At 44.5% G+C, this 15303-nt stretch overlaps 1 protein-coding gene across 24 annotated transcripts in view; it reads left to right on the top strand.

Annotated features, from left to right (window-relative positions):
* The window catches only part of RBFOX2 (RNA binding fox-1 homolog 2), a 166499-nt gene that overhangs the window by 65742 nt on the left and 85454 nt on the right, over positions 1 to 15303 (top strand). Inside the window, exon 1 of one of the 24 annotated variants that reach the window (XM_057420634.1) lies at positions 9108 to 9249. The exons of 22 other annotated variants lie outside the window; for them this stretch is intronic. In XM_057420634.1, the coding sequence (XP_057276617.1) occupies positions 9178 to 9249 (72 nt within the window). In that variant the 5' untranslated portion in view covers positions 9108 to 9177. Of the gene's footprint in view, positions 1 to 9107; positions 9250 to 14891; positions 15235 to 15303 lie in introns of those variants that run through there. One more of the 24 variants, XM_057420639.1, reaches the window with a different exon arrangement.

Here is a 15303-nt window from a genome sequence, read left to right on the forward strand (position 1 = left end):
CTATGCAGAACTGAGTGCCTTGTCCTGTTCCCCTCTTTCCCTCCCCCCTGTACCAACTCAAATTACCAGGAAGCCTTGGAAACTTTGGAGCAGGGGAATAGAGGTGCAGCTGGCCTGCATGTGTTGCACCAGCTGTAATGCAAATGAAACATGCTGAAAGAGGCTTTTCTCACTTTTGTAATTCTTGGGTATTGTTGCGCCACGGGGACATGCGACAATTTGTCTTAAATGTGTTTGCTGATATGTTCTGTACACTATACTGCGTCCTTTGTTCCGTGCCAGCAAGAGACAATATCAAAATCCAATTGCTTGTCGGCAGCATGTCTGGATGCAGCTGGGACTGTCTTCCTGGCTTCCCCATCCATCAGTCCTGGGGTGATCCAATCACACTTGATACCAGTTAATGTAGAGCTGGCTGGAACACGGACTTTGGTAAATCCTCAGCTTTCTTGGTGGGTTGGACAAGTTGTTACAAACCACATGGTTTTTGTCCTTTGTTTCTGAAAGTACCTGTTGCTCTTCTGTGAGAGGGCTGAAGGGGGAAGTCCCTCTAGGAAGACAAACCTGCACACTGGTCTGTAGGTACCAGTAAACTTTTCCAGTGCTTATCTGAAATGGTAAGACATGGGTGCTGGGCTTCAGTTCTGTAAAAACAAAAGCTGATGTTGATTTAATCCCATTACATTGCGTTGATCTCTCAACCACTGGACTCTTAGTAGGATTCCAGCTTTAATCCTGTAAGGATCAATCTGGCCCGTTGCTTTTCTGTCCTGATCCTAAATCCCCCTTTAATCTTGTTAATTATACCAGGCCTTTTTTGGTTTCATTTTTTTCTCCCTTGTGGACCAGCAAAACAGCATTAAATCTTCACATTGCTGTCTCTTAACGTGGTGTTTTTACTCTTTGTTCATCCTGTTGAGGAGCAAGGTGCTCCTGAAGGCTGGTTTAAACCATTTCACCCGCATCAGCCTTTGGTGCCTGATGCTTCAGACTCCCATGGAGTCAACTGGTCATGCTGTTGTGCTGAATCCTTCCTGGTTCTATCAGGATCTTTCTTCTTTTTCATCTGTGTTGTGCAGTGTGAAGGGGGTGGGGAATCATGGAACATGACAGCCACTTTCAAATACTTTCTTATTTTAAAGAAAAATGTTTTTTTTTTGGAACAGAGTCCCATTGACTCTGGCATTTGGAGGGCTTTGGAGGAGAAGACCATGTGAGGTAATATGGAGCACTTCTAGGGTAACGAGGCTCTGAAAAGAGAGGAAGTTCCAGGGACAAGGCTCGAGTAGTCCCATGGTCCACAGATAGATTCTGAAGGTCATGGAGAAATTCAGCTGCTTACATCAGCCTTTTTATGTTTATGTGTGTTTGGGGGCTTAAGGAGAGGAATAATGTGCATTCAGACTTGAGGCTCTTTATCTTCACATTGCACTGTCTGCAGCCCTCCAAACCCAGCACTGACTTTTCTGTGTAATGCACAAGGCCAATTTCTCACTGTGACAATCTGCTCCTGGCACTTGCTATAATAGAAACTAGCTGTGCTTAATGTATTCATCTCTGGTATTTCCTATACGGTAAAGAAGAAAACCAACCCAAAATTGCACCTAGATTTGCTGTAACTCGATCAAGAGCTGACAGATCATTTCTGGAACATGTCTGTGCTGGGATCCTGACCGCTCTGCCAAATTTTATGCCTTTATCTTGCAGTGCTGTTCCTTTCCCCCTCCCTGTCTGTGCCACTCTGCCTCAGTCAGCAGCAGCTTCTGCTTTTCCAGCCTTTCTGCCATATCCTGACTTCCTACCATCTTGCCAGAGCACCACGGGCCTGATTTTCTCTCCTTGCCAGAATGCAGGTTGTATGGATGCATTTGCCATAGAAGAGATCAAGCTGATTCCCTTTTAAACCAGACAGAGAGGAAAACCATTTTGGATCATGGAAGTTGAGCTCTATGGATGTGTTGATTATAATTAAAGCAGTCCCTGTGTTTTTAGGTTTTGGAAAACACTTAGAGCTATGAGAAGAGGTGGCAATTGCTTTTAAGCAAATGTGGGCATTTTCCCAGCAGTTCTAGGGTTAAGGAAATTGCAGAAGGGTGACATGGTGACTGTGTTCCCTTTTTTTGTGTGTTGCCAGTAGCGAGAAGGGGGAAACTTTGATTTCTAATCCGCTTTGGAGGAGGCTCTGTATCAGGGCTGCACAGAAACATCCAGTCAAGCAGCTCCTTTATCATAAAGGGGATTTTAATTAAAACTGTTCTCGCATCATGAGCGGAATGAGCGTCAGTGCCAGCCAGCCCTGTACTGGGCATTTATCTCCTTCAAACCACATTACCAGTAATTGCTGCATTAAATCAAAGTCGAGGGAGATTACAGGTCTGAATTGGGCTGGCGGCCGGTGACAGTGTGGGGAGCTCCGTGCTGCTGAGCCGCTGATATGGGAACCCCGTCCGCCCCCCCCCAGCTGGGGATGAAGAGTTGGAGGCCTGCTGGATCCCAAGGAGCCCTTCTCATTACGGGGCAGGAGGTTTTGTCATGACCCAGGAGGAGTGGCAGGCTGTATGCTTGGAGCATTTTAAGCTGCTGGTGTTTTTCTGTTAACTTCCTTTTAAAACAAACAAACCCGAGAACAAAACAAACGTTGTGGCATTGCCATCCCACCTCTGTCTCCTGTTTGGATCCACGACAGAGGTTGCCTTTTGTTCACCTTCTGCTGCTTATTCCAGCCCTGAAACTCCAGAATAAATCGCCTCATCTCTTGAGATATCCCTCCTTGTCACAGCTCCATGATAGAGCTGCTAACTCAGTCCCAGTCTGCCCTGACGTGGGAGAGCTTCCCTCCTTCTTCACCTGTCCCTACAATGAGGAATTGTATCTTCCTTGACCTGTTGTTCCTTTGCCAACTACGGCTCATTAGTTCGTTTAATTATTTTTCTAGGTTTGTAAGCATTCTGTTGTCTCTTAGCTCTAGAACAGCTGTTTCCTGTCTTCTTTTCTCTATACTTTGACCTTGGTGGCTCCAAAAAGCATCTGATCATCCTAGCATTGCTCTTGCTTCCATTCTTCAGACCCCTGGCAGGGCAAGGCTGAGGAATGGCTGCGTCCACGTGAAGTTTTAGGCATGTGGACTGTCTGAGTAATTAGATCTATGTGGGCAATCAGTGAACTATCAAAATGTGACAGCTGGATTTCTAGGGGCTGTTATTAGATCGGTCTCATAATTGTAAAGAAGGTAAGTCAGGAACAGAATATGCAGAAAGCATGGTGTGGATTTTGTTTTTAATGTGGCTGTCGGTTTCTTCGTTTTCATCTTGATGGCAGGTAAGTATTTTCCTGTCCTATTGCATACAATCTGGGGCAGTTTGGCAGTGGCAGGTTTGCTTCATTTTGACCAGAGATGCCTTTGGAAATCTGCCATTCTGAAGTATGCTTCATGCAGGGTTTGCCTATCTACCACATTCTGCTGCAGAAAAGGGTCTTGTTCCCAGCACCATACTGAGGACCCAGTAATGTATATGAAAGAATATGCCTGCTAAAGCAGTTCAGTGGCAGGCTGTCGAGCAGTATTAGGTTTTCAAGATTCACACAAGTTACTCAGAAGCTATCTAATTCAGAGCAGTTGCAGGAGGTGTGCCTGCTGTGCGCCTTCAGAGCTTGAAGTTGCAGCTTTTGCTTCATTACAGTGTGAGCTTGAGATGCAGCTAAAGTATTGCCCTACTTTAACTCTGGCCTACGCATGAATCTGTAGCCTGAGATAAGTGGTTCCTTTAAATTCATGCTAAGAAACCTGTAAAGCTGTAGAGGCTGAAGTTTGAGTGCTGCTGATATCCGAGCTGATAATGCAGGGGGGTTGCAGTTGATTTTTGCATTGGTAGTCTTGTTACCAGGAAGTCAGAGTAGCCCCGCTGCAGAGTAACTGGAGAGATGTGCAGAGAACATGATCTAAGTCTCTCATGGAGATTTCTTGATAATGACAGAAAACAGAGATAAGGGTTTTCATGGGAGCTGGGAAACCATCTTTATGGCTTCCTGGTTTTGGGACAGAGCATGCAGATAGTGGCAAATTGGGGTAAATGGACATGTATGATTTTTTTCTTTAGAGGTCACGGAAAGCTGCTGACAAGAGCAGGTATCTTGATCATGCAGATGGTGCAACATGAGAAAGCCCTTGGCTGGTTCTTGTTGTCCAGGGATTTCAGCTGCTGTGGCTTGTTTTAGAGCTTCCTGGGAATTGAAGCTAGCCTGGGAAATGGGCTTTGGGCTGAACCATGTCTGTCCTTTTGACTCCTGGGGAGAAGAGTGAGTAGTAGTTAGCTTATGTGTCCATAGCAGACCTCTGTGCCCACATCTTGGGGCTCTGGGTGAGAATAAAAAGGTGTCCAGAATTTTGATCACTCCTGCCATCTCAGAAATGGTCAGGGCTCCCCCCCCACCCCAACCAACCAAACTCCAGGTGTTTGCTGCCTTTTACAACGTTTGTCTTAGTCTGAGGCAGACAGTGATGTGAACACTGCCTCTTGCCCAAGAGCTGGCATAGCCTCAACATACCTCTTCTGTTCTCCACCACAGCCTTCTGCTTCTCCACTAAAAGCACCAGAGGAGGGACACAGCAATAACTAACACCTCTGCCCCAACAAGAGTAATCCCTGGGATCACTCCCTACATCAAAGCATGACTTGCTGCTGTCACCGTTCATTTAGCATGCCTTGATTTTCCTCTTTCAGGGTACACGCTGTGTCGTTCTTGCCAAACCTCAGCTTTGCGTGCTATTTCTGGCTCCTTTCTGTGCACTCAGCAAATGCACCAAACTCTTAACTGCAGCATTTCTGGCATGTTGTTCTTGAATCTCTTTAGAGCTGTCTGAGTTTAGGATTATATATATACACATATATATATATTGTTTTTAATAGGAATGGGGAAAAAGCAGGATTCATCTTCTGAAGCAGGCAAGCAGGATTTTGAACGGAGGCATACAGAAATTAATGGACAGATGTAATTCTTCTATCATGAAATTGTCTTTGCAGATTTACGCTGAAGGTGTCATATTCTGCATACTGCCGTGCTGGAACTGTTTCCAAATGATTTCCTCAGATTTATTTGGGGACTTGCTGTTGCGGCAGCTAAAGGTCCTGCCTGCATGATGTTCTCAAATTCCTCAGTTCCTGCCAGTAGTGCGGCCTCAGACCTAGCTATCTCACGTAGACTGTGCTGCCTGTTTATTTCCATTTTACTTCTGTTCAATTAAGAGTTTGGTTTAAGATTTTTGACATGTTTTGTCTCTTGCATGCATAGTTACAGTGTGTGGGCAGCAGCTCTGCTATTCTGGTTGAACCAAGTTGGGCAAGGGAATGCTTTTTCTCCCGTGTCAGAAGAACAAGATGCTGCCCCCAAAAAAACTTTCCCCAAAATTCTACTTTTATATGTGGAGGTGGGAAGCTCTGCCACTCTAAAGGCAGGCACAAGTTCAAGTCAATACTAGAGTAACTTATTGTGTGGACACCCTTTAACTTAGAACAAATGCCTTTTTCTATTTCAGTTTGTCACATGGAAGCAATTTGATAAGCTGTGAGGCTAGGTGGGGAGGAAAATCCATTCCAAAGCTGTCTCCGTTAGGGAGCAAGTGCTCAGCCAGATGAGTAAGACACGGCCATGTACTGAAATGCTCTGCGATAGTTGATCATGTGCTCCCTTTGCCCCAGGCAGAGGCAAGGTAAAACGTGTTAGCTCATACCCTCAGCAAGAGTGGTTTATCCCAGGACTGTTTGCTGGGATAGACTGGGAATGCCATCACTCTCGGCCCCACAGCTGCCACGCAGCAACTTGCTGGTGGGCTGAGATAACTATACTTATACCATGGGAAAAATTGTCAGTATCACCTAGACTTAGTTTGTGATTCATTCAATTAAAAATACTTGGTGAGAGTATCTCTGATACTACCATCTGGTGACTTTTAATAATACTTATTCTTAGGAAGACAGTTCTTTAATTAAGGAATTAACCTTAATTTCTGTAGGCTTAGCATAGATTGGGAGAAATGCTTAGGCTTAAGTTGCCATATTTCACAGAAGAGTCAAGTCTTCCTTTTTCAGATCTCCCCGCCATCCCCTTTAGGATCAGCTAATTGAACTGCTGCTGCTTGTTAAGTGAAGAACGAAGTGGGAGTATGAGAGGCAAAATGGGTAAAGCTTTTATCTGGCTGAGATTCTGGAGCTAACAAATAGCCTCAGTAGCAAAGGAAAACTGCCTCCACTCTACTCTTTCTTTCCCCTTTCTCCATTGCCCCCAAAGTAACATAGAAAGGCAGCGTGGCTGTCATCTAATGTCTAAAGTACCAAGAGAAAACTCCGTCTCTTCTTTGATGTTGAAATTCTGCATCTGCACACCTTTCTGTTTTTCAAGGAGCAACAAAAAGCACTTTGATGGACAGGTACCATTACCAAGATCAGTGCATATACAAGTGGTCCCAAAAGAAAGCCGTGCTGCGATCACCTTTGCCAAATGGCTTAGCCCAAAAGTACACTTATTTTCTTCCTGAAGCTGTGCCAAGCACTTATACTTCTTCTTGAAAGGAGGCCCAGGTTTTTTTTTGCTGGAAAGTCTCTGTATACTTTCTTTTCCTCCTTTATGCTGTGCCTCTGGTAGTAACTAAGGTGACAGAGCCTGGCTGCTTTTAGAAGCTCCTTTTGGACCTGTCACATACTATGCTCAGGTGTGCTGGAGTTTCCTCAAGATAGCATAATCAAAACCTGTTTTCGTGCATGTAAAGAGATGGGTTGGAGCAGAAATGGAAGTTGGAGCTGTGTCTTCTATATGCTGCTGGTATATTCAGACTGTTGCCAGCTTTATTTTGTAACTTAATTGCTAATATATTTTTGTGAGTTATTGTTCTGTTGAAGCTGCCTTCCTGTGAGCCAGCTTGTTAGCTAGCATCGTGCATAAAACCTTGGTTCTGGAAGCATGGTCCTTTGACAGAGGATTTGTCAAACTTCGGCTGAGTGTTCATTGCTGCCTTACACTTCCTTCCTTTTCAGCGACAGACTCTGGGCAATCTTGAATTTTACCTGAATTGACTCCAGGTCCTTATCCGGCAGCTGAAGTTGTGTGGGCAGGTTCTGTGCTTCCAACTGCAGGAAGGCTCTGCCTACACAGGTCTAACTTCAGGATCAAGAGTCTTTACTCTCCTGCAATTTCACCAAGAGTCTTTGTTTCTCTTGACAGCCATGGATGCATAGATCAGGTGCTCAGAGATCTTGGTTTCTAGTTGAGGAAGATCCAGGCTTGTGATTTCATGACTCCTTTTTCGGTCTGTAGGTTTCTGGGGTTTGCTAATGCTACCATTCTTCTGGATGGCTGTAAGAAGGTTCAACGAGCCAAAAGTCAGTTGTCACCAATAAAAGGTCTTGCAATATACTGCTTTAGCAGACCAACATGGTATCTGCTCTGCCTCTGTTTTCCGAAGCAGAGTTTGTTGAGGCTTCAGAAATAAGTGGTACCTAAGAAAGAATAATTTTTAATTCTGACCTGTCCTTTTATGCTGTGCATTTGTAGTTGTGTTTTAAAACTGTGCTAGTTTTCCAGTCTAGATGAACCATTAATATTTAATAGCTACGTGTAGGTGATGCAGTGAAGAGCTAAGGGTGGTAACAGGATGCAGGTATCTTATGTCCACAGTTTAAAGTGTGCATGGTGCCTAGGTGTTAAGCCGCTTTAGATTCGTTTCAGGACTACAGAGCTTGCTTGGGAAGTGTTTACAGTGGTAGGGGCAGATGCAAACAAATTCCATTGCTTTAAGTAAATTGCCTTGTGAATGGCGAATGTGTTGCATAAGAAGATTGAAAAGGGAGATCTCCAGCACTGTGAGGGGAAAGGACATGAGCAGGAACTATTTCAGAGCTTCCATTTTATTAAATACTGTCTTTGATATTTTTCTCTCTTAAATTTTCTTCAAATTGTGAATTTCATCCATGAAAACTGGAATGTGTAATGACTGAGCTTGTTCCTGAGGCATTTCCTTGGCAGAAGCAGCGTGTTGGGGCTATCATCTCTGTTACATTTAACCTGGTATTTGCTGCTTTCTCTAGCTTTAGGCTTCTTAGGCCATTTGCCAGAAGGATTTTAGTTTCCTTGGATTCGAAGTGTATTTTTGGTAATTTCATTTGTGCTAATGTGTTCTAGTAACATTAATCCTAATGAACACGAGGAATCAGTTGCACTAACTAATCAGACTAGGTTCAGGCAAGCAGTGGCTCCTATGGCTTTACTAACGCATTCAAATTCTTTCCTGTGATGTCCTTATTATGCTAATCCAACATGCTCTCATTTGCTTCTGCTGCTACTCCACACCCCCCCAGAACTGCTGGTTCCATTTCTGCTTAATGCATCTTGTTCCTGATCTTCAACATTTGCATGCTTTGGATGCTTCACTTGCAAAGAACGCACTGGCTTAGTGCTGAGTTATTTGCTCTCCTGTGTAGCAGCTGATCCACCACCAGATTTTCTTGCTCTTGAGATCAGGACACCTGTGTAAAACTGCCAGGTTTCTGAAACGTGAGGAAAACCAATTTAAGCAATCACCTATTTGTCATCATCTTTGCTTCTGCTTGCTCCTTGCTATTGAGCTTTCCTGTGCATGCTCTGCCTATATTTATGTCCTTCCCACTTGAATCTCTAATGATTCCAGTGTCAAAATAACAACTAGACCATATGTAATTTTCCTAGTCGATGATTATATTAAAACTGAGAAGAAAAAAATCATGCTTCTCTTTGAAAAACACTACACCTCTTCAATCCAATCAAGCAATACAGCCTAGAAAATGTAGCCCTCTGGAGGAATGATGACTTCCTAGTATAAATACTCACCTGGAGTGAGTGAAAGCCGCCTTCGTGCTCAGGACGTATGGGACATGCTTTGCTGCAAAATGAGGCTCTCTTTCAGCTCTAAAGATATAATCTTGGTATTGTGTGCTGTTTGTCTTAACACCGGTATGAGCTGGCTGAGCTGCTTGATCTGTTTAGCTGCTATGGAAATCAGTACATACCCAGCCAGAAAATGCATCCTTGCTTGCTGGCGTGTTTCCTACATTTACATCAGTCTTTAAAAAGCAGAGACATATTGTAAGCTGCTCATCAGATCCCTGATGACCCAGTTTAGCAGATGTAGTGATTGGCTAATTGTTAAAGATGCCATTTTTGGTGGGTGAGAGGAAGAGCATCAGCCAGGCTTCTAGCGATGAAGAGTTAGAATCAGCAGAGGTAAGAGCTCTTTAGTGGGAGTAACTAGATACGGCTTGGATTAATTTGTCTGGAGAACAGAGAATTATACTAAAGATTTTATAAATTCAGTTTATAAAATGAAACTGTTGGTGTAATTTCCTTAGTAGAGATCCATGTGGTGTAATGACTGTGCAGCATGGAAATATCTCAGACTCCATGCTGTACTGCTGTGTTCCCACAGTACCACAGCTTTTAGCAATTAAAAATAAATATATGTATACATGGAAAATGCCTAGAACTACCACGGCTGCACTTCAAGCATAGTGACACTATGGCTAGAATATGTTCTTATAGCTGTACTTGTAATTGGGACTTAGCATGTTTGCTATAAGCAGGATGAAGAAAGCAATAGGCAAAGCAAAGCCCAGGGCTGCGGTCTTGCATTTTCCTAAAAAGCTCCTCAATCCGCAGACATCAAAGAGAGCAGTGCATGTGAAGTGAAATTCTGGGTTTGAGAACATTGGGAAAAACTTGTGTAATCTCCGTGCTTTGCTTAGTAGACAGAAAGAGGAAGATGAGGTAAATGCTGCTACAGTAGCATGTAAAACAGTATTTCCAGAAAAACCAATGTAGGTAGAGATGGGAAACAATAAAGTTGGATGTTATAAAAAGGATACTAAAATTCAGTAGTAACTAGACAGGCGATGTTCTTAGTTGTGCGAGCTGTGTGATCAATAAACTCACAAACATGTCAGTTTTTTTTTCAGGCTCCTGGCATTAGAAATAACAAGTAGAGGAACCAGAGCTACTGGTGCAGAACATGAAACTGGGTATTATAGGGATAATATCAATCGGCAAGAATAGTAATTATGGCTTTAACATGCATTCAAGATTATGTGTTGTTCAGATAGGGTAGATGTAAAAGGTGATAGGCTATGTTGTATGCAGTAGACTGTAAAGAAAAATGAAGAGTAATACTGATAATGCAGGATCTGTTTCTGGTCAAAATTGCTGTGGGGAAGAATGGTAAAAGAGGTCCCAGAGGGAGTACTGTGAGTCTGCTCTAATCCCTCATAGGCTTGCATTCAGATAGAAACTTCATGCTCTGAAATGATACTGTTCCCAGTGCCATTAGATACAAATGTTAGTATGAGAAACTTTAATTTCTCAGATATGGCTTGGAGAACAAATGCTGCTAATAATAATAGGGTCAAAAGATGTCGTCACTGTAGCATCATCACCTTTTGTTGAGACCGTGAGTGAATTATTGGTGCTATGACTACCACAGAAAACAAGCCTTCATGTCCCCACCTTTGGACGTGTTCCCTGTGATACAGGCTTTGGTTCATGAAGCAAAATATTTGATGAAGTCAGTGAACTGGATTGAAAACTCAGACTTGCAGGTTGAAGTGTGTGGTTTGAAGGGGTTTTTGTTGTTGTTGCGTTTTTTCATTAGAGGTACTTTGGGTACAAATTCTTGAAGATATATGTGAGGGGGAAGAATCTTGTAAGAAGAAACTTCAGCCTAACTGAAGGCATAATCATAGATTCATGGAACAGTTAGGGTTGGAAGGGACCTTAAAGATCATCTAGTTCCAACCCACGTAATCACCTTACAAAGGCTGTTAGGTGCAAAAAGAGAGCTTACAAAAGATAATTTATCAGCAGAGATTGCTGTGCCTTTAAAGTCAGTAGGGATAAAATGCGAACTGCCAAAAATCAGGCTGAGTTAAACCTTGCAAATGTTGCTAAGGAAATGTGTGACAGTTTCTCAAAATACAGTTAGAGACAAGGGAAGATTTGGGGCCACTTAGTGTTGGGGGTAGGGTAGTTAATGAGGATACTCTTGTTGTGATCACAGAATTGAACAGATCTTTGTTGTTGTTGAAGGTGGAGTTGACCATGGGAGCAAGGGCTGGACGGGTAACAGGCATGAACCTACCGTAGAAGCAACCACATTGGAAGCATCAAAGACCCTAGTTTCATGCAGGCTGGGCTGGGGAGCAGGGTTGCCTGCGGAAGGGTGATACCTATTCCTGAAAGTGAAAGAAGTGGTTCATAAAGTTGCACATCTGATACAAGTTTTAATCTATCAAATCAGGAGTGCTAGCGTATGGTTGGAGAACAGGAAGCGTAACAGCCCTGTTGGTGGTGGGAGATGGCCTGAGTAAATACATACCTGTTGGTCCAACTTTAGTGGTATGCTGATACAAAAATATTAATTAAAGGCTTGGATATGAATGAAAAATACAATAAAGGGCAACAAAAATCCATCAAAACAGGGTTGTGCCATACCAGCCTATCTGTTTTTAAGATAACCAATTTTCTTAACTTGAAAACATGCATTTTTCTTAATAGGATGATGTGTCTTGCTGTAGATGGGTCATACAGCATCTGATGTTGTGCTTTAGAGGAAAGTACTGATGAGGCCAGAGAGGAGGCAGTTTAGTGCTGAAATTGTGAAACAAATTAGGAGCTAAGAGTGTTGTTCTAGGTAATGTCTTGGGGGAAGAAAAAAATGAGCACAGGCTAGATCAGGTGCTGGAAAGGGCTTCTAGAGATTGGGAATTCAAAGCTGGTTTTATGACAAAAGACTGGAACAGCTGCTGGTTTAGATGGGTAAAGCAGGGATATTTGAGGAAGGTTAATTATAAGAGAAAGAGAAAATGTGGTTAAGCCAGAGGACAGAACTGCGAAAGAATATCAGAAACATTAAGCTGGAGACAGATGCAGATCCCAGCTGCTGGGGAGTGCAGTTCTAGAGCAGCCTTTGGCTGGGGTTACGTAGCTGCAAACCCCAGTTCTAAGATGGAGTGTGATAAATTTATAATAAGAAGATTAGATGACGTATGATAGCATTTGATCTGATTCTGTCAGGAGGTCTTTTCCAGTCTTAATATTTCTATAATTCTAAATTTATTCATATGAGTAAGCATTTGCAGGAACAAGGGTATGATTTTATAACAGTTACCTAACTTGTGTTACTGGAAATGCATGTGCATAGCAGGTTATATGGTAACGTAGCTGGGCCTTTATCTCCAAATAAAATTACGGAGCACAGCGCCATCCTATATTTGACTACTATTTGTTGCAACTCGGTGTGTAGTAGTAAACCAGCCATAATGGCCAGCCTTGCAGAAAAGTCAGTAGTTCATTACCGGTTAATGAAGCCCTGCTCTATCCATCTTAGCACATACAAGTTTAAAACTAGTTTTTGTTGCTTAATTTTCTGTAGGACACATGAGCTGTGATGCTTTGTTACTGAAGTGTCACCCAAGTATCTTAGTACTGGTTAAGGCAGGATACTTAAATTTGCATCAGAAATGTTAAAGCATGGCTGTTCTGTCTGGATCTGTAGTTAAAACACAGAGGAGCTTAGGTGATGCTTCCGGCTCCCCCTCCTTGTTTTGTTTTGCCCATGTGTTGGTTATTTATAGATGGTAAGATATCTGCACTAGGATTTGGAAATGTTTATTCCCCTGAGGCCTGGTTGGAAATGACAAGAATGGGATTGTGAAATAAATGTAAGGTTTTCTAACTTAGTTAGGGATTTGGTTTTAAGACTTGGGGCAGTATCTGAAGGGCAGCCTATCTGAAACAGGCTGTGGAAAAGACTTTTTTTTTTTTTTTTTTAATTAATGCCTTTTCATAAGTAAATGTTATTGGAGGTACTAAATTGCCTGATTGCTTAGTAATGAGCTATGCCAAAGAATAAAGGGCAGGCACCTATTTGAACATGTAGTTACAGAAAGAAGGGGAAAAATGAAAGTATTGGGTGTTCAGAGAAAACCAGATACTCTCTGTGCCCCAAAGCCAGACTTGCAGGGGGAGTGCTGAGGGATGGCCAAACAGCCTCTAAAGTTGAGGAGGAGGCATAATACAAGCTCCAAAAGGCCTGCTTGGGTCTGGGGCAAAATAAGCTGACCAAAGAGAACAAGATGGAAGTTCCTTGTGGGAGCCTCATCCTTTTTCCCCAGTGAAGAGCTCTAGAAGCATAGCTGCTTTCCCATTTAAGGGCAGTTAATTTCTCTCTCTCTCTGAAAATCCTCACACAGAAACAATGGCTATAGAAACTTTTTTTGGATGCAGAAATGTCATGCTTTATAGTCCCCAGATTGGCCGTGCTCCATTTGTAAGGAAGCAGCAGCCCTGTGGCCCTAGGAAAGATGATGAGAGTGGGTGGCAGCTGCTGTAACCACTCACCCAGCTCGTAGCTGTCCTTTCCCCAGGCATCTCAGAGAGAAAGGGCAGTGGGAGCAGACGAGCCAAGAGCTGTCCTGCTATCCTGGCTGGGTCAGAGGGCTGCAGATTAGGCACCCCTTACCTCAGTTACAAAGTGCCACACGTGCAGATTGTGCTAGAAAATGATCCAAGTATTTAACCTCTTTAAGGAAAAAAATAGATCTCAAGTTTTAACATTTTGGAGGGGCAGGAAATGATCGGTAATGGTAGAAAGGCAGCTACCAAAGGCTAGGCTGAGGTAGCTGTTTAGTGGTGCACAGCAGCACTACAGAAAGGTTAAAGATAGAAATGGAAAAAGCCCTGACTGTGTGTATTTAAAATAGGAGATATATGGGGATTCGGGTAGTCCTTCTGGGGTTTGATCACTGTAACATCCTTATTATTGGATGGGAGAGGGTTTATCACTGGAGGAAGGTGGGAATCTGTTGCGGTTTGGGGCTGTTAATCAATAGAATGGTTTGTGTTGAAAGGGACCTTAAAGCTCACCCAGTTCCAACCCCCTGCCACGGGCAGGGACACCTTCCACTAGACCAGGTTGCTCCAAGCCCCATCCAAGCTGGTTAACTGTTTGGAAGCCTGGGTTTGGGCCTGGTGCGGGTTGTATTAGTGATGGGTGAAACCTCATGCGATCTGCTATGGGAGGTGGGGACCCCGGCACCCCCTGGCCACGGTGTGTCTTCTGAGAACCATCAGCGGGCTCTCGGGTGTCTGGTAGAACGCCTGGCACGCAGGGCCGGCGGGGTGAGCCTGCAGGCCTCTGCCCGGGTAGCTCCCCATCTGTTCCCGTCGCTCAGGGAGCGGATTCCTGCCTGGGAATGGGGAGGCCAGGCTTCCTAAAACGGGCACAACAACTGGCCCTGCCCAGCCTTGCCCCCTTCTCCCCATTGGTTGCTGTTCCTTGGGGTAAAGTTAATCCCTCATCCACCCCCAGTTTGGCTGGGACAGCTGAAGGGGGCAACCTGCCGGTGCAAGGCCGGGGTGGTGGGGGCAATCCCGGGGCCCGGCTCCCACCTACCAGCCCCGGTTCCAGCAGCTGTCCCTGCCTGCCTCATGCGCAAAGGGAGGGAGGGATGGCTGTTAAGCGATCCGGGCACATACACCCTCGTGAAAGAGATCCCTTCAGTGCGAGATATCAGCGTGGCCTCTCCCCTCTCCCTCCCTCCCCAGCACCAAAGGGTTTTACTATGCTAATCCCAGCACCTGTCCCTGCCGAGGACAGCAAGAAGGGTATGGGGGTGGGGGAGGAGTGGAGTCCCATATGTTTTTCCCTGTCCTGGATTGGGAGTGTTCCCTCTGACGCACCTAGAGCCCAGAACATATGCTCTTTTCAGATCCTAAATGCTGCCTGCTTCCTCCCATCCCTGGCGGCAGTGGTTGTGAGGATCCCGGGTCCCCCTCTTCCCGGCAGTCACTCTGTTTGCTGCCCGGGAGTCGCAGGACGCTCCTCAGGCGAGGCTTGCAGGGTCATTTGCAGTAGGGGATTTCTAATTTTAGGAGCCTCTGCCACCTATGGTTGAGCGCTGCCTCGCTGGATCCCAGAAGAGAGGGGCTGAGCTGAGCCAGGCAGCTCCTTTTTATTTTCAGCTGAGCTAGTGTCAACCTGAGTGGCCCCAGAGGCCCGAGCCAAGCACTGCGCAGGGCTGCCAGAGTCCTTCCCACAAGGCTGAAAGACGGAGACTCGGGTTTGAAGCTTCCAGTCCTGTGTCCATTTGGCCTTTAGCTGGAGGATCTTTGGCTATGTATGGTGTGTATTGTATGGATTACCAATACCCAGTCGTCCAGGTAAGCAAAAGGACAGTGGTGATACAGAGTCTTGGTGTTTGCTCTCTATGTTCTTTGGGCACGTAAGCT

Source organism: Pezoporus wallicus, unplaced genomic scaffold (assembly GCF_028554395.1).
Source record: "Pezoporus wallicus isolate ANWC-B61680 ecotype Strahan unplaced genomic scaffold, APGP_CSIRO_Pwel_v1 contig_2871, whole genome shotgun sequence".
In the NCBI taxonomy this organism is placed as follows: domain Eukaryota; kingdom Metazoa; phylum Chordata; class Aves; order Psittaciformes; family Psittacidae; genus Pezoporus; species Pezoporus wallicus.